Source organism: Schistocerca americana, chromosome 7, assembly GCF_021461395.2.
Source record: "Schistocerca americana isolate TAMUIC-IGC-003095 chromosome 7, iqSchAmer2.1, whole genome shotgun sequence".
Taxonomy (NCBI): Eukaryota; Metazoa; Arthropoda; class Insecta; order Orthoptera; family Acrididae; genus Schistocerca; species Schistocerca americana.
In genome coordinates this window covers 163,210,540-163,238,398 of record NC_060125.1, presented here as the reverse complement: position 1 = coordinate 163,238,398, position 27,859 = coordinate 163,210,540, and the positions used below count along the sequence as shown (strand labels likewise).

Sequence of the window (27,859 nt, the reverse complement as noted above, 5' to 3'; positions counted from 1 at the left end):
AAATCTCATACTTAATTAAAAGTTTATCTACCGTCACGAACTTACCTGCTGTTAACATAACCACTCAGTTAAACAGGCGAGAGCACATCGTCTTAAAGATAAAGTGCCCTGCAGCATTACAGTGTTATAGAAAATCTATTAAAAATAAAAAGGCGCGTGGGGTATGCATGAGCGACCGTACCAGTTACGAGATAAGAAAAAACTGAAATCTTCTTTAATCTGTCTACTAGAATGACAGTCTACTATCTACACAGAGCATTGTTTTCCTGTCGAGGTATGCTCTTCCAGAGCTCAATGAGACTCTAGAGTAACGTGTGGGGAGAAGTACTTTTCATTTGCTTGTAGGATGTATAGCCTAGTTTTTCCTTATCTGTGTTATTTAACTGTTTTTCGGTTTCGTGGGCAGTAGGTACTAAAGGTAAACAAGTTGACTCCGTGACCTATGGTCTTCTTACTTACTTAACACATTCGTGTATTTCCTTTCCTTCACTGCAAATTTCTTCATATCTTCGCATGTACTGTACCAAACAGTCTTAAAAAGCTGTGTTGTACATTCAAGTATTTTTGTTCTACTGCAATGTTTAAGGTTACCGTTCCATTACCAAGTTGGCATTTATTGAACGTTGTAATTAATGCCCTTTGGAAATCTGTTGCATTGGGCTTTCCCCATACGTTTATTTGGTAACATGAAGCAACTATAGGTTCTAGAATTTTTTCCTTTGTGGTGTTGTGAACCAAATTTGTGTCACATGCTTTGGGTACTTTGTCTATACCCTACGCCAACAGGCAACTCACGGAATTCACCTATTTTCGAATGAAATTACGGTTGTCTGAAAGTTACCTACCACAAAAGAGCACGTAGATTGAGGAAAGTTTGTCTCTGTTTAATTTCTAATTCAGTTTGCAAACCTAACTGTAAACAGGAAATTGCTGCATCTGCTCATGAACCCTTTTCCATATCGTTTAGAATATAACAAATAAGCTTCTTTTTATAAAAATCTCACACTCCAAATCGTTTCAGCTAGTGATATCGACGTGAATAAGAAACGGTCAGTAAAGTGAAGTACCGTACATCAAAAGGGTTAAGCAAGAGCAGGAGGAGAAAGAACAGTAGGATAACATAACGAAATGAAGTACGCAAAATTCTATTATTGAATTAGGAGTTATTTCCTATCTAGTAAGAAGATTAGTTGACTGTAGGTGGCGTACAGGTCGTTAAACTAGACAATGAGTACGTGATGTTAGTCACCAACCTGCTGTTGCAAGGGGAAGAAATGCGACTGCATTTCCCACGCAACTTTTGGCTGAGGTGGGTGACGGATGGAGTCATCTTGGACGTTCGGCCTCACCCATGATCCATGAAACTTCTCAGTTTGAGAGGCGATTGAGCTGGTGATGTTGATGTCGTCTGTGCCATGGATCTCTGTGACGGGCACTAAATGACGCTGAACGCTGTCAGCTGGGGAGGCAGGCATCAGTACTTGTGCAGTTGGTTCGTGGGCGTCAGCTGGTGTCGAGTAACTCGAGTTGCACGCTGGGTTCGGATCGCTTCGTCCCTGCGAAGCTGGGCCTAGGTCTCTAGGATGTGCCTCTAGCTGCTCTTGAAGTTGATGGAACTGTACACCTGGGAGATGCTTCTGTGAAGAAATGTTGGACCTATCAACTGTATATGGGTGCTTTGGAGCGACTGCTGCGAATACTGGGGACGACAGCTGTGGATTTTCGGCAACTGTTGGCAGTGGGGATGAAGTTAGAGACGATGGTGGTGGAAGTGGCAGTATTTGTGGAGCTGGAGAAAGCATGGGATTGCGACTCTGGTGGGAGGAATACGTTTGCGGAGAAACCAGGGACTGGTCTATACTGCAGGGTTCCTGTGGAGGGTCTGTTGTGGATACCGAGGGCGACAGCTGTGGGTCGTCGGCAGTCGGTGGCAGTGAGGTTGCAGGCAGAGACGACGGCGGGGGCAGGGGTCGTGGTGAACGTGGCAATGGCGGTAGCGCTGGAGGCAGCATGACACTGGAACCGTGGCCGTCAGTTGCTGGGTCGTCGGCCTGGTGAGCGTCGTTGGGCGATTCATATGACTGGCTGGCGGATGAGACAATGGTGCACGGCGGTGCACTACTCATCGTCACAAACTCAGAAGTACCGACGTCTTTCTCTGAGGGATTCTTCGTTTCCTGCGTTCGTATAGAAATGAGTAGTTCAATGAGACTAGCAAATGCACCTTAGCAAGAGTCGTAATAAGCAACTCAAATGGTTGTTACACTTTATTTCATTTAAATTATACTTCAATGAGAAGTGTTTAAGTTCTCCATTAAATTAACATGCAACTGGAAGTAGTAAATCACTTGAATTTGGGGTGGAACAGCATATCCACACAGACGCCAGAAAATGTCACAAAACTAGATTTAAGAAACAGGTACCGTAAAAGCCAGAAAGTAGAGTGGAATGAGAACAAATACAAACTGCATTTATTTATTTCTGTTTGTCTTATTGATATTGCTTGAGTTCCTTATGTATTCTGTAGTTACATTGGTAACTGTCTCTTCTTTTAATCGGTTTGTGTATCACTCTCGATGTTTCATACCTCCTGATGTAGCCTTGTCTAGTACCAATTTTATGTTATTTTATTAGTTTCGTTTATTAATATAAACTGTTATGTAGGCACGCTATTCCTATTTCGTGTTAATGGTTTCCGTGTCTACTCCATTGTTATTTATCTACTGTTCAAATTTTACTTTTTCGGTGCATTACCACCACACTGTCAAAGATGTTACTTACTGTATGTTTGTACTTCAGTCTACACGTGTTACTTCTCTTCCAACGTTGTTGGCAAACATTGTAACTTCTTTGGTGATAATATTCAGTAAATGTCTGAAGATAGCCTTGTAAGCCGAAAACTGGTTAACAAAATGAAACTAATACTGTAGAACAAAAGCAAACTGGTGTTTTTCATTTATTATAATGTTGTTCTACCAAGAACTGACGGAAGATTCTGTTAACAGGATAAAATGTGCCACAACAGCACAGTTATCCGTCGTTTATATCAGATTATTGAGACAAAAGCAAAGTGAACGCAACACATTTGGTTTAACAAACAGTGTTTGCAACGCAAAATTACGCCAAAATACGTGTCCATAAAGTCAAGAGAAACATCCGCCGCTGCCAATAAAGCCGTTGACGTCGCGAGATACACGTGTATATAGGAAGAAATGAAGAAATGCTGTCGTGTTCGTGACAACGTGTGCACATATCTAAAAGTGGTACATAAGGCAATCACATCAAAGTTTTACCCTGTGAGTTTGAAGTTTCCGATCGAGAAGTTCTCCAAAGTGTAAGTGATTTTATTCACGACGTATTTTTGCGGCAGAACAAGAAAATATCTATGATTAGGAAGGTGAGTGCACCTCTAACCTCAAATAGTAAACAAAAATTTTCGCACTTTTTTCTGTCTCCAAATGAACAAAAAGTGGTTGAGAAAGGTTTTAAATATGCTCCTCCCCACTCTCCATCAGAAAAACAATTGGATGTTTTGATAGGAGATATTGAATATATTCTAACGAATGACACCAAGGCAAAGTATATAGTTGCCAATGCACTAAAGAATGAAACCAGCTGGCCGGTGTGGCTGTGCGGTTCCAGGCGCTTCAGTCTGGAACCGCGTGACCACTACAGTCGCAGGTTCGAATCCTGCCTCGGGCATGGATGTGTGTGATGTCCTTAGGTTAGTTAGGTTTAAGCAGTTCTAAGTTCTAGGGGACTGATGACCACAGATGTTAAGTCCCATAGTGCTCAGATCCATTTGAACCATTTGAATGAAAGCAATTTCGTGTGTAACATCCCACGGTCTATTGACTTTCACACCCTCAAGTCCTTTAAACAGAAATTACAACACCAAGATATCATTGCCACAAAATCTGATACAGGCCACAGTATTGAGCTTTTGAACAAATGTGATTAATTGGATAAAGCTAATAATTTCATGAATACCACAGGCTTCGAAGTCATTCCTAATGACCCTACTAAATTGTTAAAAGAGGATGTTAAATATGTAATCAATTCATGCAAAAGCGTATTTTCTGAGTTTAAAGTAAAACTGTCAACTGATATGAACCCAGTGCCTCCTAGAAAGTATGGGCTTCTTAAACTGCATAAACAAGGTGTTCCTATTCGTCCAGTAGAATCATCATTCACTGCTCCATCTTACAAAGTAGCTAGTACACTGGATGTCCTAATTAAGAGCAAGACTAAATTCAAACCAAAGCATGGTATTTCAAACTCCATGGACCTAGTTAAAATTTATATCTGTCTCTCACAATGGTAAATTAGTATCCTTTGATGTCTGCAGTTTTTCTAACATACCAGTGATAGAATGCATTGATACTCTGACAGCGCTGATGCACAAGTCTAATGTCAGTCCTGTGGAATTGAATGATTTGAGACTAGCCGCGCAGATATGCCCGGGACAGAACTATTTCCAGTTCCAAGGGACTCTTTATAAACAATAAGATGGCTTAGCTATGGTTTCTCCTCTTAGTCCACTGTTGGCTGGAAGATTTATGAACCATTTTGAACAAATTTTTTTAAAAGAACCTTTGAGTGCAAATGTCAAATACTGGTTTAGATATGCAGATGATGTCCTGTGTATGTGGACTGGTGCTACAAGACACCTCAACACATTTTTGGAAAACCTAAACAGTCAACATAAAAATATCCAGTTCAAAAAATCCATAAACTTCTTAGGTCACACCTTTGACATTAGTACACACACACATTGTTTCCAAATTTACAGAAAAACTACAATTACAGACACAGTAATACCTTCTTGCTCACAACACCCCATAGCACACAAACATGCAGCTTTCCACTCAATGATACACCGTCTCATATCCATCCCCATGTCCAGAGATGATTTTGAAGCAGTGTTAAATTCAGTAAAATTTATTGCCACAGCCATTGGTTACAAACCAGTTCATACTAACCAAATTTTGCACAGGAAACAAAAACGGAAAATTATACCCCTTCTGTAAGCCCCACCTGCTTCCCCATCCACTGGCTGCAGGAAATGGTGTACACTACCATTTCTAGGTCAGGTATCACACATTGTAGCCAAGGCACTGAAATTCTGCAACTACAGGCTTTCCTACCATGTCAGGAACATGACAGCTCAATGTGTTTTAATAGCAAAGATCAGATCCACTTATTAGCCAACAGTGGGGTATACAAAATCACCTGTTCTGATTGTGACAAATTTTACATTGGTCAGTCAGGCAGACATATCAACTAGGCTGGCTGAACATGAACACAGCTGGAGGTTTCAGAATTCTGACTCTGGATTTGCCAACTATGTGCTGAGTGATGGCCACCACTACCAGCCAGCGTCCCGTGTACCTCACCTATCAAACAAAGGCCATAAACTCAACCTGCTGAAGCCCTGGAAATTAACAAACCTCTTGCTGACAGTCCAGATCTAATCCTAAATGACCAGACACAGCTCAACACTTCCCCTCTCCTAAACTTCATATAATCATCTCTGTTGTTCATTACTTCCCACACTGTCTCTTCCTACATATTCCCATTTCCCTGTATTCATTAAGTTCTCTGGTTTTGTTGAAGTTGCCTTTGTATTCCATATAGACTGTAGTTTCAATAGTTAAGGCTTTCTTTCAACTGGTACTAGTATTACTGTCCATGTTTAATACCCCTTGCAGTTGTCTCATCAAATATTGCTCATATTTGACTTTGTTCACTTATTTAATACAAACTGTTACATAACCACTGTTTTCGTTATAATGTTAATGTTAAAATGCAGTACCACCACACTCTCTAAGATTGCATCTACTGTAGGTTCCCTCAAACGCCTCCATTTTCGTGCATTCAAGTATTTCTGTTTATCTTATTGATATTGCTTCAGTTCCTCATGTATTCTGTGGTTGCATTGATAATTGAGTCTTCTTTTAATTGGTTTATGTATCACTCTCCATGTTTCATACCTCCTGATGTATCCTTGTCTAGTACTAATTTCATTTGATTTTATTAGTTTTGTTTATTGATAGAAATTGTTGTGTAGGCATGCTATTCCTATTTTCTGTTTAAGGTTTTTCTGTCTACTCCATTGTTATTTATGTACTGTTCAATTTTTACTTTTTCATTGCATTACCACCACACTGACAAAGATGTTACTTACTGTTTGTTTGTACTTCAGTCTACACATGTTACTTCTCTGCCAATGTTGTTTGCAAACATTGTAACTTCTTTGGTGATAATATTCAATAAATGTCTGAATATGGCCTTGTAAGGCGAAAACTGGTTAAAAAAGTAAAAGTAATATTGTAGAACAAAAGTAAACTGGTGCTTTTCATTTATTAAACGAAAACTAGTTCACAGTGATAAAAATCAGCAGTCATGAAGGTTATGCCAAGAAATTCATTGGAGTAAAAGAGTTTGGATCAAGAACTCTCTTTTATATACTGAGGATGTTTGCTGGGAGGAAACAGGTACTATATGGAGGAAATAAAAAGTAGAATATCTGTAGTAACAGAGTTTTTGAAAAGGTGAAAGTTCTGTTAACAGCAGGGTGTATACGTGGACAAGGAAAAAAAAATTTCCGGATTTTTTCCGGATTTCCTGGTTAAAAATATACTTTCTCCCGGGTAAAAATACACTTTTTCTGTGTTAAGTGACAGTATACTCTTCCTCGGCACTGTAAAACTCATCAATCCTTTGAATGTTTATGGTTTTATATTCCGACATAGAAATTTCTGGCACTTTCGAAAACGAAACTCAGGGAGGAAAAACACGTTTTGAAATACCTTTCATGTGTAGCAACATGTACGCTGCAAATTTTCGTATTACGAAGGTATAAATCTGAATTCCAAACAAACACCGCATGTCACTTTCCAAAGCATTGAAATCGAGATTGCGATGCACTTTTGTAAGCCAGTCATAGCTCATGTCAAGTGATCTCGCCAGCTGATAATAGAATAAGACACGTGATGCAGTCAGTCAATAGCAAGATCACTCTTACGTAGCTCGAACACACAAATAAGGAAAGTTATTGGTTTAAATTAATATACATAGCATTCTCATAAGAAGATTAATAAGCTGGAAGAGAAGCTAAGCTTCCACATATAATGTTGATGTTTTTTGAGCATGTTACCCTCTAAGATACATCACACAAATGTGCCAGTAAATTTTTAACAACGATGTAAATGTCTTCTGGGCTCGAAATTCTTCTAAATGGTCGTCCTCAAAGAGTTGATTTTCAAATGAGAGTCAAACGCTTTGTGATTTAAGAAATTCATCGTACATTCTCGCACATAGTTCATCTTGCGTAAACGGAAATTTACTTTGAATGCAACGCTTTTCGAACCACCAATCGCAACATTTTCCCGCGACCTGTTAGAAATAGGTCGGTTTCAGCAGTTGCCAGAGAGCGCCAGATAACAGGCGTCACCGCACTTCCGCAGCAACGATGACGCAGGAAACCCCATGTTTTGTTGCTGCAGAATTATTCTGCAGTAGCGGGATACAGTAATATCCTTTCTTAGAGTATCGGTTCTTACCGGGCAAAACAACAAAAATTTAACTGAAAACTACATCAATGAAAAAATCCCGCAATTCTAAACAATTCCAGGATTTTTCCCGGTTTTCTACCGGGTGAAAAAATTCCCGAGTTATTCCCGGATCTCCCGGTTGCCCCGGGTCGTATACACCCTGAACAAGAAAATGAATTCTTCTACAATTGGGAGAAAGATTCTTCAAGTGTTTTATGAGGGAGAAATGATATGAGAGAGTAAAGAATGAAGAAGTGATTCAGAAAGGAGGATGGGAAATAAAGGAACAGTTGTGGGATTGCTAGGAATGAGGAAAACAATAAAAAATGGTTCAAATGGCTCTGAGCACTATGGGACTCAACTGCTGAGGTCATTAGTCCCCTAGAACTTAGAACTAGTTAAACCTAACTAACCTAAGGACATCACACACATCCATGCCCGAGGCAGGATTCGAACCTGCGACCGTAGCGGTCTCGCGGTTCCAGACTGCAGCGCCAGAACCGCGCGGCCACTTCGGCCGGCCGGAAAACAACAAATAGATACTGGAGGAATAATTGCGATAATGAGAGAGAGAGAAAAGGGAAGGGCACTTGGAATGTTGGCTGATAAGTGAAGGAAAATTAACAGCATAGTGAGGCAGAAGCACAGGGCAGAGTAAAGTGGGGAACGTTCACTCGATACTTGTCATGAGACAGCTGTACCAAAAAGTTTTGGAAGGTAACAATTTGCGTTGCAGTGACTGGCTGTGGCGAATATAGCTTACCGTGAGCTGGTCATCGCACTGAGGCGCAGACTGCGTAGCATCGCCGTTAGGAGGCGCAGTGCTGGCGTCGGCTGCTGCCAACGGATCGGCGCCGGCGGCGCAGACGCGCAGCGTGCTGGAGCGCAGCAGGCGCACGCCCAGAGCCGCCGCCGTCTCCAGCAGGCGAGGCAGCTCCGATGCCGAGACTTCCGTCCGTCCGCGGTACATGAGCTCCAGCAGACGGTACATGTTCTCCGGCTCGATGCCGTGCAGCATTACCGCCACCGGCTTCCCGCCACAGCTGTGGTGCTCCAACAGCACGCGCTGTAACATACAGGGCCGAGCCTCACTGTTTGGTAGCCTCGCGCCGCGGCCGAGATGCCATGTATCTCCGGCAGCCTATAATGAGACAAAGAGCTCCAGCAATACCGAATACCATTCGGACAGGGCTTGAACCTCTATGTCGTCTCTCCTTTCTTGTGCAACTCCTTACGTACCTGGTGTATGTCAGGGACGACGAAGCTCTTTTGTCTCGACTAAATGTTGTTCACTCTAATTGCCTTATCGGCCATTGGTTGCTTGCAAAGAAGGAGATGGAAATTTCGTCGGCCCCGTGCAGTCCGCAGACGCCGGTATGGGAGATGTCGTCCGATGAAGCGTGGTGTTATTCGCAGGAGGAGACGATGGAATCGTAGACGTCCGCTTAAGGTTTCTACAATTCCTCTTGGCAAAATGTGTCGATGGCTACTCAATTTGTGGAAACTATTAGTGTTGAATTTAATTATGGCGGTAAAACTGGTCCTGTGGATGGGAAATTTGATTCATATGCCGTTTAGTATCCTGCTTTTAGGCATTGTAATATTAAGGATGGTGTGGCCGTGCGGTTGTAGGCACTTCAGTCTGGAACCGCGTGACCGCTAAGGTCGCAGGTTCGAATCCTGCCTGGGGCGTGGATGTGTGTGATGTCCTTAGGTTAGTTAGGTTTAATTAGTTCTAAGTTCTAGGCGACTGCTGACCTCAAAAGTTAAGTCGCATAGTGCTCAGACCCATTTTTCTGTCTGGCCGAGTCAGATTGACAGAAATTGAAATAGGCCTTCTTCAGAGTTATTATGGACCGGCCATTAGACGAACTGCACCTCTTAATGATGTTACAACAATGAGAAAAGCTGTATGGGCAACCTACATTCATAAGATGTCTACAGATGACCACCCTGTTCATGGACTTTGCAGATTCTTGGTGTGGTTTCCAAAAATCAAAAGAAAGTGGTCAAATACACCATCATAACCATTCTCTTCCTGCCTGTTAGAAATGAAATAAAACAAATTTTTAGAGACCTGAGTGACCCTGTTTTGCTTAGTAAATGTCTTCATGGTGGCACTCAGAATACAAATGAAAGTTTCAACTATTGCATATGTGAAAGATTACCCAAGAATGTTTTTGTAGGACTAAATACATTAAAAGTTGGTGTACTAGATGCAGTGATACGTTTCAATGATGGAGTGATAAGGAAGTTGGAAGTCTTGAGAAATTCAGGCACAAAATATGGCTCTAATATGGAAGATCAACTGCTTGCGTGTGGCAGACAACGGGTGCATGAAGCTGAATGATTCGCTCTTCAAGTTACCAAAGAAGCAAGAAGTGCTGAAAGGAATACCAAGTGGAAGCCTGAAGACGAAGAAATGCTGCAGGATGAAGACAATGCTTCAGGAATGTTCTGAAGCACAGGACTCATATCTTCAATCGCTGTTTCTCGCAAGTTGTATTTTTAAGAATTCAGGTACAAATATTTACTAAAGTTTATAAAGCATTGCTCTATTTGTTTTCTGTAACTTGCAATAGTCCATACTTATTTAGCAAACCTAAGCTTTATTTCAGAATCAACTAAATTATAGAAAAAATAACATTTTAGTAGGGAAAAAATATAAAAATTAAAATGTAAGATGTGATATTAGTGGAATTAAATACGTCTAATACCTCAGCCATCATGTCTTGCATATCTGGTAAACATTTGGTCTCCTTCAAATGCATAACATTGGATTAAATGCTACCTCAATTTGAGGAAGCATTTTGGAAAAAATTCATGAATTTCTTTGTATTTTTTTAATAACCCTAAGCAGGTTCAAAAATGTTTACTTCTAACTTGCTTAGAAAGTGTGCTGCATTACCTGATTTCAACAAAAAAATCTATAAAACATATACGTTATAAACAGTGCTAGAAAGAAATAGGTGTTGATTTTTACATAATATTGATCTGGGAAAGTACCCTGTGTCCTATCGGATACGGTCCCCGTACGTCGCACATTGATTTCTGCGGTTATTCCACGCGTCGTCGCTCGTCCTGTTAGCACTGACAACTACACGCAAACGCCGTTGCTCTTCGTCGTTTACCGAGCGAGGTGGCGCAATGGTTAGCACAATGCACTCGCATCGAGAGGACGACTGTTCAAACCCGCGTCCCGCGATCCTGATTTAGTTTTCCGTGATTTTCCTAAATCGACTCAGGAAAATGCCGGGGCACGGCCGATATCCTTCCCCATCCTTCCCTAATCTGGTGGGACTGCCGACCTCGGTGGCCACGCGGTTCTAGGCGCTGCAGTCCGGAACCGTGCGACTGCTACGGTCGCAGGTTCGAATCCTGCCTCGGGCATGGATATGTGTGATGTCCTTAGGTTAGTTAGGTTTAAGTAGTTCTAAGTTCTAGGCGACTGATGACCTCAGATGTTAAGTCCCATAGTGCTCAGAGCCATTTGAACCATTGATGACCTCTCTGTTTGGTCCCCTGTCCAAGATCAATCAACCAACCAACCTCTGTCGTCAACTGAAGGACATCGGACACTGCGTTGTCCGTGGTGAAAAGTAGTGCATGAAATTTGGTGTTTTCGGCACTGTAGATAGCGGAATTCTGTATTCCCTAACAACTCGAAGTACCATTCCGCATGCAAAGTCTGTTAATTTGCGTAGTGCGGCCACTGTCACGTCGGAAACCTTTGCACAAGACTCACCTGTGTACAAATGACAGATCCATCAATGCACTGTCCTTTTATAACTTGTGTACGTGGTACTACCGCCTAACGCACATGTGTATGTCGCTATCCCACGACTTCTATCACCTCTGTGTAATTTGTTGCACGAATAGTAAATTTCCTGGTCACAGGCATCATTCCACTGTCAGTTGAGGCAATTTTTGATGGAACTGAACGAAGAGCGTGGAGATATTGTGTATTACTGCAGCGTACGTTGGCCTAGACAAGGGGCTTGCCTTGAATGATTTTTCAATTAAAGATTCGCTATTGTTGAATTTATAGTAGAAAAAGGAGAGCAGGGGAGAGAATTAGAATTAGAACATTCGGAATGGATTGTCAGCTTTGCATTTTAAGTGGTTTTTACTGTACATTGCCCACAGTAAGCCATTGCACTGTGAGAGAAAATCTGTCTCTGATTTCAAGGGGATAGATTTAAAAAAGAAAATAGCATTAAGGAAGAGACATAGTCTAACCGGAAACAGCGTTCCTTTTCCTAAGCTCATTTGCGTCAATGTAAACGTGAGGTTTTGAAGAATTCATTGTGACCGTGAAAGAATTACAAGGATAGTTTTCTAAACCTATTGATGACGCTGTCAATCTTAGATCTGTCTTCGAGACGGTTTTCCGGTAGAACTGAAAGCGTCCATGAGAATGTGCCAATGGAACAAATTGATCGGCATGTTAATTCCCGTTAAAGGACAAATTCTTTTTAGGTTAAAACTGTCCAGGAGGACTAAGATTTTTTTTGGGGACGAGTTTTTATATCTTCATAATGAAATTGCAAATGGGATAACACACATTTCTGGAACAAAAATTAGCACACCATTTTACAGGTGGCCAATTGAATCAAGATTTAGTGTTACAACAGTACCTCTTGAGTACACAAAATGATTACATTCACAAATCAATAGGCAAGTTGCTCTGAATTACAAGGTATTGACCTACGCTGAAACACCGATATTAGTACTGATTGGCGTCCCCTCCAGAAACACCAAAGGTGAAAAAAGTCATAGCTTATCGCAGACCAGATCATAGGGCCTGGGGTGCGGCAAGTGCGTCTTGGACGAATGCATTCTACGAGATAGCGCTCGCCAGGTCTACATTATACGCGCAAACGACCACCACTGGTGTGGAGGCAGAATCTGCTTTTGTTGCTGAAAACCATAGCGCGCCATTACAAGCGATCCTCTCACGGCGTCTGTCGACCTGTGCACGTTGATGCTGTGGCTCAAGTGGAAGACGGGATAGAGGCATGCAATCCCGTAGTCCCACTGGTAATAACCAGTACGCCCTATTCGTGTTGAATCGTCTGGGCTCAAAGGCCTTCTTACCTGTGCTGTGGTAGCTGCATAGCTGTATGAAGCTCCACTGCTGCCCTTACATTACGAGAATCCTGGCGGGTGTCTGTGCAATGTGGACATCCAGTATATCATCTGTTGTTGTTGTTGTTGTTGTTGTGGTCTTCAGTCCTGAGACTGGTTTGATGCAGCTCTCCATGCTACTCTCTCCTGTGCAAACTTCTTCATCTCCCAGTACCTACTGCAGCCATCCTTCTGAATCTGCTTAGTGTATTCATCTCTTGGTCTCCCTCTACGATTTTTACCATCCACACTGCCCTCCAGTACTAAATTTGTGATCCCTTGATGCCTCAGAACATGTCCTACCAACCGATCCCTTTTTCTAGTGAAGTTCTACCACAAACTCCTCTTCTCCCTAATTCTATTCAATACCTCCTTATTAGTTATTTGATCTACCCATCTAATCCTCAGAATTCTTCTGTAGCACCACATTTCAGAAGCTTATATTCTCTTCCTGTCTAAACTAGTTATCGTCCATCTTTCACTTCCATACATGGCTACACTCCATACAAATACTTTGAGAAACGACTTCCTGACACTTAAATCTATATTCGATGTTAACAAATTTCTCTTCTTCAGAAACTCTTTCGTTGCCATTGCCAGTCTATATATTATATCCTCTCTGCTTCGACCATCATCAGTTATTTTGCTCCCCAAATAGCAGATCTCCTTTACTACTTTAAGTATCTCATTTCCTAATCTAATTCCCTCAGCATCACCAGACTTAATTCGACTACATTCCATTATCCTCGTTTTGATTTTGTTGATGTTCATCCTATACCCTCCTTTCAAGACACTGTCCATTCCCATCAACTGCTCTTCCAAGTCCTTTCCTGTCTGACAGAATTAAAATGTCATTAGCGAACCTCAAAGTTTTTATTTCTTCTCCATAGATTTTAACACCTACTCTGAACTTTTCTTTTGTTTCCTTTACTGCTTGCTCAATATACAGATTGAAAAGCATCGGGGACAGGTTACAACCCTGTCTCACTCCCTTCGCAACCACTGCTTCCCTTTCATGTCCCTCTACTCTTATAACTGCCATCTGGTTTCTGTACAAATTGTAAATAGCTTTTCGCTCCCTGTATTTTACCCCTGCCACCTTCAGAATTTGAAAGAGAGTATTCCAGTCAACACTGTCAAAAGCTTTCTCTAAGTCTACAAATGCTAGAAACGTAGGCTTGCCTTTCCGTAATATATTGTCTAAGATACGTCGTAAGGTCTGTTGTGACTTAGCAAGACAGCCAAGTCACAAGGAGAGGAAGCCGAAAGGCACGCGCTTAAGCTCACGCAGGCTGGCGCGATGTCTGGAACAGGACAATGTCTTGAGAATTGCAATAAAGTACGAAAATCTTGTAATACTTAACTTTAATCCATAATCGGTGTACATCGCTCTTGTACAGATATAATCTCCATTTCCATATACTGGTAATGGCGCCTTGCTAGGTCGTAGCAAATGACTTAGCTGATGGCTATGCTAACTATCGTCTCGGCAAATGAGAGCGTATTTGTCAGTGAACCATGGCTAGCAACGTCGGCTGTACAACTGGGGCGAGTGCTAGTACGTCTCTCTAGACCTGCCGTGTGGTGGCGCTCGGTCGGCAATTACTGACAGTGGTGACACGCGGGTCCGACGTATACTACCGGACCGCGGCCGATTTAAAGCTACCACCTAGCAAGTGTGGTGTCTGGCGGTGACACCACAGGGTCAGTATTGCCTCACGTGTTCCAACATTTCTACGGAATCCAAACATCTTCCCCGAGGTCGGCTTCTATCAGTTTTTCCATTCGTCTGTAAAGAATTCGTGTTAGTATTTTGCAGCAGTGGCTTATTAAACTGATAGTTCGGTAATTTTCACATCTGTCAGCACCTGCTTTCTTTGGGATAGGAATTATTATATTCTTCTTGAAGTCTGAGGGAATTTCGCCTGTCTCATACATCTTTCTCACCAGATGGTACAGTTTTGTCAGGACTGGCTATCCCAAGGCTCTCAGTAGTTCTAATGGAATGTTATCTACTCCGGGGCCTTGTTTCGACTTAGGTCTTTCAGTGCTCTGTCAAACTCTTCACGCAGTATCATATCTCCCATTTCATCTTCATCTACATCTATTTCCATAATATTGTCCTTAAGAACATCGCCCCTCTATAGACCCTCTATATACTCCTTCCATCTTTCTGCTTAGAACTGGCTTTCCATCTTAGCTCTTGATATTCATGCAAGTGGTTCTCTTTTCTCCAAAGGTCTCTTTAATTTTCCTGTAGGCAGTGTCTATCTTACCCCTAGTGAGATAAGCCTCTACATCCTTACAATTGTTCTTTAGCCATCCCTGCTTAGCCATTTTGCACTTCCTGTCAATGACATTTTTGAGACGTTTGTATTCCGTTTTGCCTGCTTCACTTACTGCATTTTTGTATTTTCTCCTTTCATCAATTAAATTCAGTATCTCTTTTGTTAAACAAGGATTTCTACTAGCCCTCGTCTTTCTACCTACTTGATACTCTGCTGCCTTCAATATTTCATTCCTCAAAGCTACGCATTCTTCTTCTACTGTATTTCTTTCCCCACTGCTGTCAATTGTTCCCTTATGCTCTCCCTGACACTCTGTACGGGTTCCATCTCCTTAAATTCCCACCTTTTTGCAGTTTCTTCAGTTTTAATCTACAGTTCATATCCAATAGATTGTGGTCAGAGTCCACATCTGCCCCTGGAAATGTTTTACAATTTGAAACCTGGTTCCTAAATCTGTCTCTTACGATTATATAATCTATCTGAAACCTTCTAGTATCTCCAGGGTTATTCCATGTATACAACCTTCTTTCATGATTCTTGAACCAAGTGTTAGCTACGATTAAGTTATGCTCTGTGTAAAATTCTACCAGGCGGCTTCCTCTTTCATTTCTTAGCCCCAATCCATATTCACCTACTACGTTTCATTCTCTTCCTTTTCCTACTGTCGAATTCCAGTCACTCATTACTATTAAATTTTCCTCTCCCCTCACTACCTGAATAATTTCTTCTATCTCATCATACATTTCATCAATTTCTTCATCATCTGCAGAGCTAGTTGGCATATAATCTTGTACTACTGTAGCAGGCGTCGGCTTCGTGTCTATCTTGGCCACAATAATTCGTTCACTATGCTGTTTGTAGTAGCTTACCTACTCCTGCATTACCCCTATTTGATTATGTATTTATAACCCGGTAATCACCTGACCAAAAGTCTTGTTCCTCCTGCCACCGAACTTTACTAATTCCCAATACATCTAAATTTAACCTATCCACTTCCCTTTTTAAATTTTCTAACCCACCTGCCCGGTTAAGGGATCTGACATTCCACGCTCCGATCCGGAGAACGCTAGATTTCTTTCTCCTGATAACGACGTCCTCCTGAGTAGTCCGCTGCCAGAGATCCGAATGGGGGACTATTTTACCTCCGGAATATTTTACCCAAGAGGACGCCATCATTTAACCATACAGTAAAGCTGCAAGCCCTCGGGAAAAATTACGGCTGTAGTTTCCCCTTGCTTTCAGCCGTTACATCATCTATAGGTATGAATATTTCACGTGACAACTGATACCAGCATCGTTGCATAACTGACACGGCACATCCATTTGGTGTGGCAATTCTCCGAAAGTACCATAGCGCTACTAGGAAGGCCCCAATTTTACATCCATCATACTCGCTCAGAAGGCTGTACAAAGCATGACGATTTCTGTGCCATAGTTTCCTGCTTGCATCACACATATCCAGCACAATGACCCTTCTGGTTGTGAGCATTCCCTTTTAAAGGATAGACACAGACGGTACTCTGGTAACTATGCGATTACGCTATCTGTTGCCGGACGATGTTGAAACCGTTATCAAGACATTTACTATCCCCAGGTGGCATATACTGTCATGAAATCCAAATTGACGGTGTCTTTCCAGATGTACTAATATTTTTATCTGGCAGTGTAATTTGATCAACATTTGTGTGTAAATGGTTTTTTCAGTTATAAAACTAAACAAGTCATAAATATGTGGCAATATGAGTGCGAAGATCTGTGACACTATCTGTGTCTAACCAAATGCCGACAGATTGTACCAGAAAGCCGGCCGTAGCGGCCGAGAGGTTCTAGGCGCTTCAGTTTGGAACAACGCGACCGCTACGGTCGCAGGTTCGAATCCTGCTTCGGGCATGGATGTGTGTGATGTCCTTAGGTTAGTTAGGTTTAAGTAGTTCTAAGTTCTAGGGGACTGATGACCTCAGATGTTAAGTCCCATAGTGCTGAGAGCCATTCGAACCATTTTTGTACCAGAAAAAACTATATTATGTCTTCAATGCGCCAAAAATAATAGTGAAAAGTCTTTTTGTTCCTGATCTGTGTTGTTGCGAAATACGAAATTCATTGTCATCCAAATGCGTAACTTTTGCAGTTTTGCACTCTTCCTCCTCCACATGATCAGACGGCATGAACAGTCGTGGGGGAGAGACCATGCTGGTGAGAGAGTTACGATACGAGAGCAAGAGCACTTCCTGCTTGCCAAATTCTTGGCCATCCCTAGTGTACATGATTTTGAATCAGCACCTCTCTTCCACTCAGCATAGTAACCTCAACTGGGTTCTGTTTTTTTGAAATGACGTAAAGGCTGCCGAAACAGTGTCAAAGATATTTTTTCAGCCTTGAGACATGAAATCTATGTACGAGAGTAATCCCAAAAGTAAGGTCTCCTATTTTCTTTTTTTTTTGTATAAGCACATAAACCTGTTTGTTTCTACAATGGTTTACATCAATTTACAGCTTGAACATTTAGCTATTTTTCGACATAATCACAATTTCTGTCGATGCATTTTTGTAGACACTGTGGCAGTTTTTGTATGCCCATGTGTTACCAGCTCGCCCCCTTGCTGTTCAGAAGGTTATAAACTTCTTCATTCACTTCGTCGTCGGAGCTGAATCGCTGGGACCACAATTAACGCTGACAGGTTCTGTGAAACTCTGGAAAAACTCAGACGGGCAAATCGGAACCGAAGAGGAATCAAACGGGCAAATCAGAACCGGAGAAGAGGAATGTTGAGCAAGGGCGTATACATTCTTCATGGCAACCCTCGCCCACACATCGCTCGGCAAACCGTTGCTCTCCTGCAACAGTTTCAGTGGAACATAATCACCAACCCGCCCTATAGTCCTGACTTGGTGCCGAGTGACTATCACCTGTTAAAGAACATTTGGCCGGAAAGCGATTCAGCTCCGACGACGAGGTGAAAGAAGAGGTTCATAAATTTCTGAAAAGCACGGTGGAGAGCTGGTATGATATGGGCATACAAAAACTGCCACAGAGTCTACAAAAATGCATCGACAGAAATGGTGATTATGTCTAAAAATAGCTAAATGTTCAAGCTGTAAAGTGATGTAAACCATTGTAGAAATAAATAGGTCTATGTACTTATAAAAAAATAGGAGATCTTACTTTTGGAATTACCCTCGTATCATCACCGTAGAAATCCAAGGCTCAGAACACAGGTGGAAGCAGTCCCTAGTCGTAGGAAACGCGGACACACAGTGCGAGCGATCACCGTGCCGGGTATTGTGCTACATCAGACCGCATGTCCCGACAGCGTCGAATGGTTACCACAAGTGGCCTGCTACCACTTACAACACCCAGCCGCTTTCGGGAAGCCCTTACCAAATATGGTGTTGATGAGAGGTTTCGGCGTCACACACTAATGACGCCACAATCACACAATCGGCAGGGGGCATCACACTTAATTTCAATCCCGCCGTCATTCGTCATTCGCCAGCCATCGTGGACCGTAACGCTTCGTCTCATGCAGATGATGCCGCGGCCTCTGCTGCCGCCAGGCCCCAAACCCCGACCATAAATTGGCTGCCAGCCCTGGAAGCCGTGCCCCATTCCGCCACCAGCCGAGGGGGCGAGGTAGTTCCTGACTAGCCCTCGCTGGCACTAGGCAACAGGGACCTCTCGTGTGTGACATAGCACTGCGTGCTTTTATCGCGACACAACATCAGCAGTCACTGCAAGCGCTTGGTCAGCAATTGGTGGCCAGTGCACGTAGTTCTGTGCTTGTGCGCCAACTACTTGGGAGCGCTACAACCTCGAAATTTTTAGTTTGGTAAAAACAATATAAAATAAATATTTTTCACTTACCTTAATCAAAAAAGTAATGAACTACACTCCTGGAAATTGAAATAAGAACACCGTGAATTCATTGTCCCAGGAAGGGGAAATTTTATTGACACATTCCTGGGGTCAGATACATCACATGATCACACTGACAGAACCACAGGCACATAGACACAGGCAACAGAGCATGCACAATGTCGGCACTAGTACAGTGTATATCCACCTTTCGCAGCAATGCAGGCTGCTATTCTCCCATGGAGACCATCGTAGAGATGCTGGATGTAGTCCTGTGGAACGGCTTGCCATGCCATTTCCACCTGGCGCCTCAGTTGGACCAGCTTTCGTGCTGGACGTGCAGACCGCGTGAGACGACGCTTCATCCAGTCCCAAACATGCTCAATGGGGGACAGATCCAGAGATCTTGCTGGCCAGGGTAGTTGAATTACACCTTCTAGAGCACGTTGGGTGGCACGGGATACATGCGGACGTGCATTGTCCTGTTGGAACAGCAAGTTCCCTTGCCGGTCTAGGAATGGTAGAACGATTGGTTCGATGACGGTTTGGATGTACCGTGCACTATTCAGTGTCCCCTCGACGATCACCAGTGGTGTACGGCCAGTGTAGGAGATCGCTCCCCACACCATGATGCCGGGTGTTGGCCCTGTGTGCCTCGGTCGTATGCAGTCTTGATTGTGGCGCTCACCTGCACGGCGCCAAACACGCATACGACCATCATTGGCACCAAGGCAGAAGCGACTCTCATCGCTGAAGACGACACGTCTCCATTCGTCCCTCCATTCACGCCTGTCGCGACACCACTGGAGGCGGGCTGCACGATGTTGGGGCGTGAGCGGAAGACGGCCTAACGGTGTGCGGGACCGTAGGCCAGCTTCATGGAGACGGTTGCGAATGGTCCTCGCCGATACCCCAGGAGCAACAGTGTCCCTAATTTGCTGGGAAGTGGCGGTGCGGTCCCCTACGGCACTGCGTAGGATCCTACGGTCTTGGCGTGCATCCGTGCGTCGCTGCGGTCCGGTCCCAGGTCGACGGGCACGTGCAACTTCCGCCGACCACTGGCGACAACATCGATGTACTGTGGAGACCTCACGCCCCACGTGTTGAGTAATTCGGCGGTACGTCCACCCGGCCTCCCGCATGCCCACTATACGCCCTCGCTCAGTCCGTCAACTGCACATACGGTTCACGTCCACGCTGTCGCGGCATGCTACCAGTGTTAAAGACTGCGATGGAGCTCCGTATGCCACGGCAAACTGGCTGACACTGACGGCGGCGGTGCACAAATGCTGCGCAGCTAGCGCCATTCGACGGCCAACACCGCGGTTCCTGGTGTGTCCGCTGTGCCGTGCGTGTGATTATTGCTTGTACAGCCCTCTCGCAGTGTCCGGAGCAAGTATGGTGGGTCTGACACACCGGTGTCAATGTGTTCTTTTTTCCATTTCCAGGAATGTATTAACACAGTAAGATGCAAGTTAAAATTTCTGACCTCTAGAACTCATCTGTTTCAGGTGTCTTCGTGCGTAGGCAACCAAGCAACACACTGCCCCGTTTCTTGCCTTTCTGTGGCCAAGTCAAAGGCGCTCTCCAGAATAACAGTCGCACTATACTGTGAATGGTATCCCGTCTTTCACGCTGAGCACTATGGGACCTAACATCTATGGTCATCAGTCCCCTAGAACGTAGAACTACTTAAACCTAACTAATCTAAGAACATCACACAACACCCAGTCATCACGAGGCAGAGAAAATCCCTGACCCCGCCGGGAATCGAACGCGGGAACCCGGGCGCGGGAAGCGAGAAAGCTACCGCACGACCACGAGATGCGGACATATCCAGTCTTTTCGGCTTGCTATCATGTTTCCTTACAAGTGACACGCTAAAATACGCTGACTTCATTCGTCAACAATAGTTTTAAAATATGTGCTTCCCAATATTGAGCAATAATAGAGAATAATCTGCGATAGAAGGAAGCCGATTGTAACGGGTTACCTCAATGGCTATTTCTTAAACATAACAGGCGGTCTGGTTTAAGAATTCAGTGAAATTGTTTTCATGTAATACGGATTTTTATCTCTTTTTTTTTTTTTTTTTTTCTTTTGAGACAATGGCTTTGAAGGACGCGGGATTTGATAGTGTGCGCTGAAGTGATGTTACCGCATTAACAAATAGTACAAGAACTGGCTCTACTGACGGGATGCGTGGAGCAAAATCTATTCGCCGGGCAACAATTTTCGTAGTTGACTTAAAATTTTCGTAGTTTTTAAACGCTTACTGGGCGCATGTGGCCAGCTGAACCACAATATTATTGCTTCTATACATACTTTAGAATTCGAACAGTTTCCTAGTCGCTATGGACAAATTCGTCACACATTTGTCGTCATCGTTACAGGTGGACATTGCTAACACCGATAATAGTGAATGGCATGTTCAGACAAAAAAAATAAATAACGAATCCGATAATGGGTCTTCTGTGATAGGTCAGTCTTCATGTATGCTTATAGTACTGATACAACTTACTTTATCACACCACGCATATTTATGACACAGGCAGTGTTCATAAAAGATTATAAATGAAAATCAATTATTTTAAAAAATAATGAGACTCCCCAAAAAACATATACTACTTTCCGCCATTTATATGCACCCACAAAAATTTTGGAAAGTCGTCGCCCTTAGTCCAGTGGAATCATTGGCTACCAGTTGCATATATTGTTAATAAAGTACCGTTGCTGTTCATCAACGTCTGCCTTAAATGTCAAACATCCGATTTTACTTGCCTAGCACCTCCCATCCCCCTGCGTCGTACAATGCAGTTGCAATTAACAGTGAGATTTTATTTTTTGGTCATCTGTATATGTGCTAATTTTAGTGCCGTTCACTAAAATGTATCTATTAGGAAAGTGACACAGGTCCAAAACCTGAAATCTGTCCGTAAAGAAAAATTTATATGAGCAGAAATGTTTAAACGTTAGTCTTTCCTTTTCTAAACTAATGCTGCATGCACGTCGTAAGGCAGAAAGAAAGTCCGAGACATTCCACGTTAAAAAAAGCAGTCGCAATGCCTATTGATCACACTTGAGTGATTTCACTATATTTTTGAACTTTGCTGATTACGTAGTCACGGTAAGGGGTTTGCAGTCTCAGTACTCGCAAATCTGTACACCCTTACTACATATGAACGAAACATTCGTTTATAGACTTGCAACTGAGATATACAACACATTATCTCCTCTAATGTTATGACTTATCTGAGGGTTAAATTTAGCATTGCACTGAGGTGAGAAAGATGAATATCAGGAGCGAACACACAGGAGGTCAATTTCATTTCCCTCATGGGATGGAGGATTGTGCACTTCCGTACTCAAGTTACTTTTACCGTTCCTGACATATATAAGGACGGTTCTTGTTTCGCCATTAATGTAGCCTTTCACTTACATCTGAACAGTAGGGAAAGTTGAAATCATTTTTGAAAGACAGTCGACTATATGTCAATGAGTTCGGAACTTATTTATTTCTATTTGTTTCACAACAATCATCTGTTCTGACATTTTTTCGTAATAACTTATACTGTGTATGGCACTTATTCACTAAGGTTCTACCTGCAAAATATAAAATTAGGTTCGAGACGAACGGGAGAGAAATGATCGCCAAAGAAGGGAGTGTGGCTTCAGCGCAGTGTTGTAGACTTTCTGTGTCAATTATGATACTGCGATTAAGGAAATTTGTTACGGCTGACCTAGCAGTAAAGGGAGTCCACACCGCTGACACTTTCTGCAGGATGCCTAGCGATGATGCGACGTACACGGTCAGGTCAACGTGCAATTACCACTCACAGACGGCAAGTGGAAATACTAGCATCGGAAGATATATAAAACATGTTGGGGTGATGCGGCAAACAGTGCCGTCCTTGTCTTAAGGAAACGGAGTCATTTATATGACATCCAAAATGGCCTGACCAGTTGCTTTCCTGCCAGGGGTAGAAGCATTTCCGAAACGGCTCAGTTTATAAACCGTTTGTGTGCGTCGTGGTTAAAGCATACAGCGCACGGCAGTGTGGCTCTATCAAAAAATGGCTCTGAGCACTATGCGACTTAACTTCTGAGGTCATCAGTCGCCTAGAACTTAGAACTAATTAAACTGAACTAACCTCAGGACACCACACACATCCATGCCCGAGGCAGGATTCGAACCTGCGACCGTAGCGGTCGCTCGGTTCCAGACTGTAGCGCCTAGAACCGCACGGCCACTCCGACTCTATCCAAAACCGGAGCAGATGCAACTGTGGTGCCCCAGAGGTCACAGACCGCAGAATTGAATGACAGCAATCGTGATGTGATCGAGAAGTAGACGTGCAACTGTTCAGCAACTGACCACTAGCAAGGGAACCTCCCCATCGCACCCCCCTCAGATTTAGTTATAAGTTGGCACAGTGGATATGTCCCGAAAAACTGAACACAGATCAATCGGGAAAACAGGAAGAAGTTGTGTGCAACTATGAAAAAAATGAGCAAAATATACAAACTGAGTAGTCCATGCGCAACATATCCAACATCAAGGATACTATGAGCTCTACCGGCACGGTAGCTCAGCGTGTTCGGTCAGAGGTTTAGCAACCCTCTAATAAAAAGAAGACTGAGTTAATCGATCAACCACGAACTTAAACGGATGTCTTACGACGTCGGCCCCCTAAATCTGGGGGGGGGGGGGGGGGTGCGATGGGGAGGTTCCCTTGTAAGATGAGCCAAGCAGCTATCAGCACTGCCTCCTCGACGAACGTCCACGGACCTTTTGCCTTTTACGGCGGCTTATATCCGGTTTCAGCTATTGAGATTTACGTGAGAACGCTGCTGCGTATGGGCCTCTGCAGCATGTACGTGTCTCCTGCAGCCATGCAGACTGTTTTTCATCGGCGACGAATGAGAGAATTTGCACGGCAATACCCCACAAATGGAAGTGCACTGAATGGCGGCAGGTGTCCTTTTCAGATGAATGTCGTGTTAAGCTCTATCGTACAAATGACCGTTGGCATGTATGGTTAAACTCCATCGGGTGATCGTCATGGTCTGGGGAATGTTTTCCTTGGCATTCCTTGGGTGATCTCGTCATTTTAGAAGGCACAATGGGTCTCTACAAGTATGTGTCTACCCTTGGAGAACATGTCCATCGCTGCATGTAGTTTGTTTCTCCTCAGTACGATGGCATCTACCAACATTACATAAAAGGTGTCACATGGGTCGCAATGTATGTGCGTGGTTTGAAGAGCAACAGGATGAGTTTACCGTACTCTCCTTGCCGCCACGCTCCCCACATTTAAACCCAGTCGAGAATCGAGGACAGCTGCCCACGGCTCCGTGGTCATCAACGCTCAATATCCCGATCGGTAGGTTCGAGAACTTCATTTACCCTCTTCCTGCAAGTATCGCGCAGCAAATGGTGGTTACTCTGATTTCTGATCGGTGGTCACAATAATGTGGCTGTACAGTATATTTGGGAGGGCGGGGTTCCGTTGTGTAATTTAAAACTGATATTTGCCAACTGATACTGTCTGAAATGAAGGAATATCACTCTCTGTATGCCTAGTCAGGAATGGCTGTTGGTTTCCGTCAATCACGAAATTTTTGCTTAGTCTGCATGACCTGAGTTTGAATCCATACACAGAATGAGACTATTCATCGTGTTATTTGGAGTCTCCAACCCTGTCTCGCGATATCTGCGGTATTGCAAATTAAGCTAAGCGGCCATTCGCTAGAAAATTACAGTAGGTCTATGTGCACCAAAATTACGTTATTACTTTATTAGGTTTGTTTGAGCAATTCAAGACACATGATTCAAACACTACTTTCCGTCATAACTACAAAGATCTGATGCACTCACAGTAAATTTTAGGTAACAAAAGTGTCTGCACCGAATGAGGAAAAATGGAATCTAATAAGGACATAGCCAGAAAAAGTTATTAGCGAAAGCCTTATGTGGCCTAGAGCCGGTAAACATTTCATGATCTATGCGATCGAAACGCTGTCAATTTAAAAAAAATGTAAGCAGCCAGCGTGATGATCATGAAGTTCTTTAAAGAATTATTTGAGCTACAGACGTGTTTCTATCAGTTTGCCAGCGACTACATCAGAAATTAAAATTACAGTACGTTCAAGCGTTTCATCACATCTTGCTTGCTGAAAATACTGGTTTAATAGCATCACAGATTAGTTAGAACGACATGCCACAAGTGTCCACTTTCCGGTAAATTACACATTTCACTAAATAAAACCTGTTGTAAACGCCAGCCGTTACACAATAGAGAATGTGGTCTTAATCACTTTCGATGTCGATAAACTACGTTCTCAAGAAGTGAGTCTACACATGTTAAAGTGAAACAATGCCTTTACAACTAAGTGCCGGGACCACTGTTCACTCCCCAGCAGAGGCACGAGTGTCTTACAGGTTGTGACAATACACGTGTCTCACGTGTTGGAGTCTTTTCAAGAGCAGGACGACGGCTCACCTCAAAGTAGGCACTGCAAGCGGACAGCATGACGCGATGTGCCTTGAAGTGACATCCTGAACACCACAGCGTCACGTCCACGAAAGCTTCTCCAGAGAAGTAGCGGAACAGGTGTGACAGCAGTTCTGTCTCATGTTTGTCCCATTGAACGGACATCATCATGCCACACACACCTGAAACAAGGAGAGTCCGTGACAGAATTTGCGAGACTCCTCCCCTTTACCTCAAGTTGAACTGCAAAGATTTATTGTTGTTATACGGTACAACAGGCAAACATACACTGTGCTGCCAACGTACTGATTAACAATAGGATTTAGTTTCTTCCAGTGTAAAACGTGGAAGGAAAATAACCATTTACAATCTCCACAGACAGTAATAACAAATTTCTTTGTGTTGAGCGCTTTCTGTAAGACTTGACGTACAACTGGTTAACAGATTTGATTGCTCATACGCAGTTTCATATTTCCCTCAGCATTTTAAGCTGTTCAGGCTGACGCACGCTTATCTACGTAGCTATCAATGTACACTACTGGCCATAAAAATTACTACACAAAGAAGAAAAGTAGATGATAAACGGGTAATCATTGGACTAATATGTTATACTAGAACTGACATATGATTGCATTTTCACGCAATTTGGGTGCATAGATCCTGAGATATCAATACCCACAACAACCACCTCTGGCCGGAAAAGCGGCCTAGATACGCCTGGGAATTGAGTCAAACAGAGCTTGGATGGCGTGTACAGGTACAGCAGCCCATGTAGTTCATCAAGAGTAGTGACTGGCGTATAGTGACGAGCCAGTTGCTCAGCCACCACTAACCAGACGTTTTCAATTGGTAAGAGATCTGGAGAATGTGGTGGCCAGGGCAGCAGTCGAACATTTCCTGTACCCAGAAAGGCCTGTACACTACATGCAGCATGCGGTCGTGCATTGTCCTGCTCAAACGCAGGGTTTCGCTGCGATCGAATGAAGAGTAGAGCCACGGGTCGTATCACATCTGAAATGTAACGTCCACTGTTCAAAGTGCCGCCAATGCGAGAAAGAGGTGACCGAGATGTGTAACCAATGGCACTCCATACCATCACGCCGGGTGATACGCCAGTATGGCGATGACGAATACACGCTTCCAATGTGCGTTCACCGCGATGTCGCCAAACTAGGATGCGACCATCATGATGTAAACAGAACTGGATTCATCGTGCACCCAGGTTCGCCGTTGAGTACAACATCGCAGGCGCTCCTGTCTGTGATACAGCGTCAAGGGTAACAGCAGCCATGGTCCATGGTCAGCGATCTGATAGTCCATGGCCGGTCCGGGTGGCCGAGCGGTTCTAGGCGCTACAGTCTGGAACCGCGCAACCACTACGGTTGCAGGTTCGAATCCTGCCTCGGGCATGGATGTGTGTGATGTCCTTAGGTTAGTTAGGTTTAAGTAGTTCTAAGTTCTAGGGGACTGATGAGCTCAGAAGCTGAGTGCCATAGTGCTCAGAACCATTCGAACCATTTTTGATAGTCCATGCTGCTGCGAGGGTCGTCGAACTGTTCGTGCAGATGGTTGTTGTCTTGCAAACGTCCCCATCTGTTGACTCAGGGATCGAGACGGGGCAGCACGATCCGTTACAGTTATGCGGATAAGATGCCTGTCATCTCGACTGCTAGTGATACGAGGCACTTGGGATCCAGCACGGCATTCCGTATTACCCTCCTGAACACACCGATTCCATATCCTGCTAACAGTCATTGGATCTCGACCAACGCGCGCAGCAATGTCGCGATACGACAAACCGCAATCGCGATAGGCTACAATCTGACGTTTATCAAAGTCGGAAACGTTATGGTACGCATTTCTCCTCCTTGCACGAGTCATCACAACAACGTTTCACCAGGCAACGCCGGTCAACTGCTGTTTGTGTATGAGAAATCGGTTGGAAACTTTCCTCATGTCGCCGTGCGGGATTAGCCGAGCGGTCTAGGGCGTTGCAGTCATGGAGGTTCGAGTACTCCCTCGGTCAAGGGTGTGTGTGTTTGTCCTTAGGATGATTTAGGTTAAGTAGTGTGTAAGCTTAGGGACTGATGACCTTCGCAGTTAAGTCCCATAAGATTTCATACATTTGAACATTTCCTAATGTCAGCACGTTGTAGGTGTCGCCATCGGCGCCAATCTTTTGTGAATGCTCAGAGAAGCTAATCATTTGCATATCGCAGCATCGACTTCCTGTTGGTTAAATTTCGCGTCTGTAGCACGTCATCTTCGTGGTATAGTAATTTTAATGGCCAGTAGTGTAGTTTCAGTGAATATAGAGAAGTATAAAACTTGAGATGTCGCACTTTAGACGTATTAGTCTACACTTACGACCCACTGAAATGAATCGTAGCTTACATTACTTGAAATTATGTGAATTACATCATGGACGGCGAACGACTGACAGTAAACGTTATCGGTACTTCAAGTCTCTGCCACCTGGATCACCCTCTATAAATGAAATTGCGTCTGGCGGGTCGTGAAGCTGCCGATAACGACAACTTG

At 43.5% G+C, this 27,859-nt stretch overlaps 1 protein-coding gene across 1 annotated transcript; it reads right to left on the bottom strand.

The window, feature by feature from the left end:
- Positions 1-1,241: 1,241 nt before the first annotated feature.
- LOC124622817 (vegetative cell wall protein gp1-like) lies at positions 1,242-25,486 on the bottom strand. The gene is made up of 3 exons (XM_047148608.1): positions 25,265-25,486; positions 8,320-8,697; positions 1,242-2,177 (listed from the first exon to the last, which is right to left on the bottom strand). The coding sequence occupies exons 1-3, from the start codon at positions 25,484-25,486 to the stop codon at positions 1,242-1,244; spliced, it is 1,536 nt and encodes a 511-aa protein (XP_047004564.1).
- Positions 25,487-27,859: the final 2,373 nt, after the last annotated feature.

What these genes read in the sequence shown, in the direction of transcription:
- LOC124622817 (XM_047148608.1), bottom strand. Translation starts at nt 25,486, where the DNA reads ATGATGTCCGTTCAATGGGACAAACATGAGACAGAACTGCTGTCACAC. An exon ending in CACGTGTATTGTCACAACCT is followed by an intron (nt 8,698 to 25,264) that starts GTAAGACACTCG and finishes GTCTCATTATAG; the next exon opens with GCTGCCGGAGATACATGGCA. An exon ending in AGTGCGATGACCAGCTCACG is followed by an intron (nt 2,178 to 8,319) that starts GTAAGCTATATT and finishes ATACGAACGCAG; the next exon opens with GAAACGAAGAATCCCTCAGA.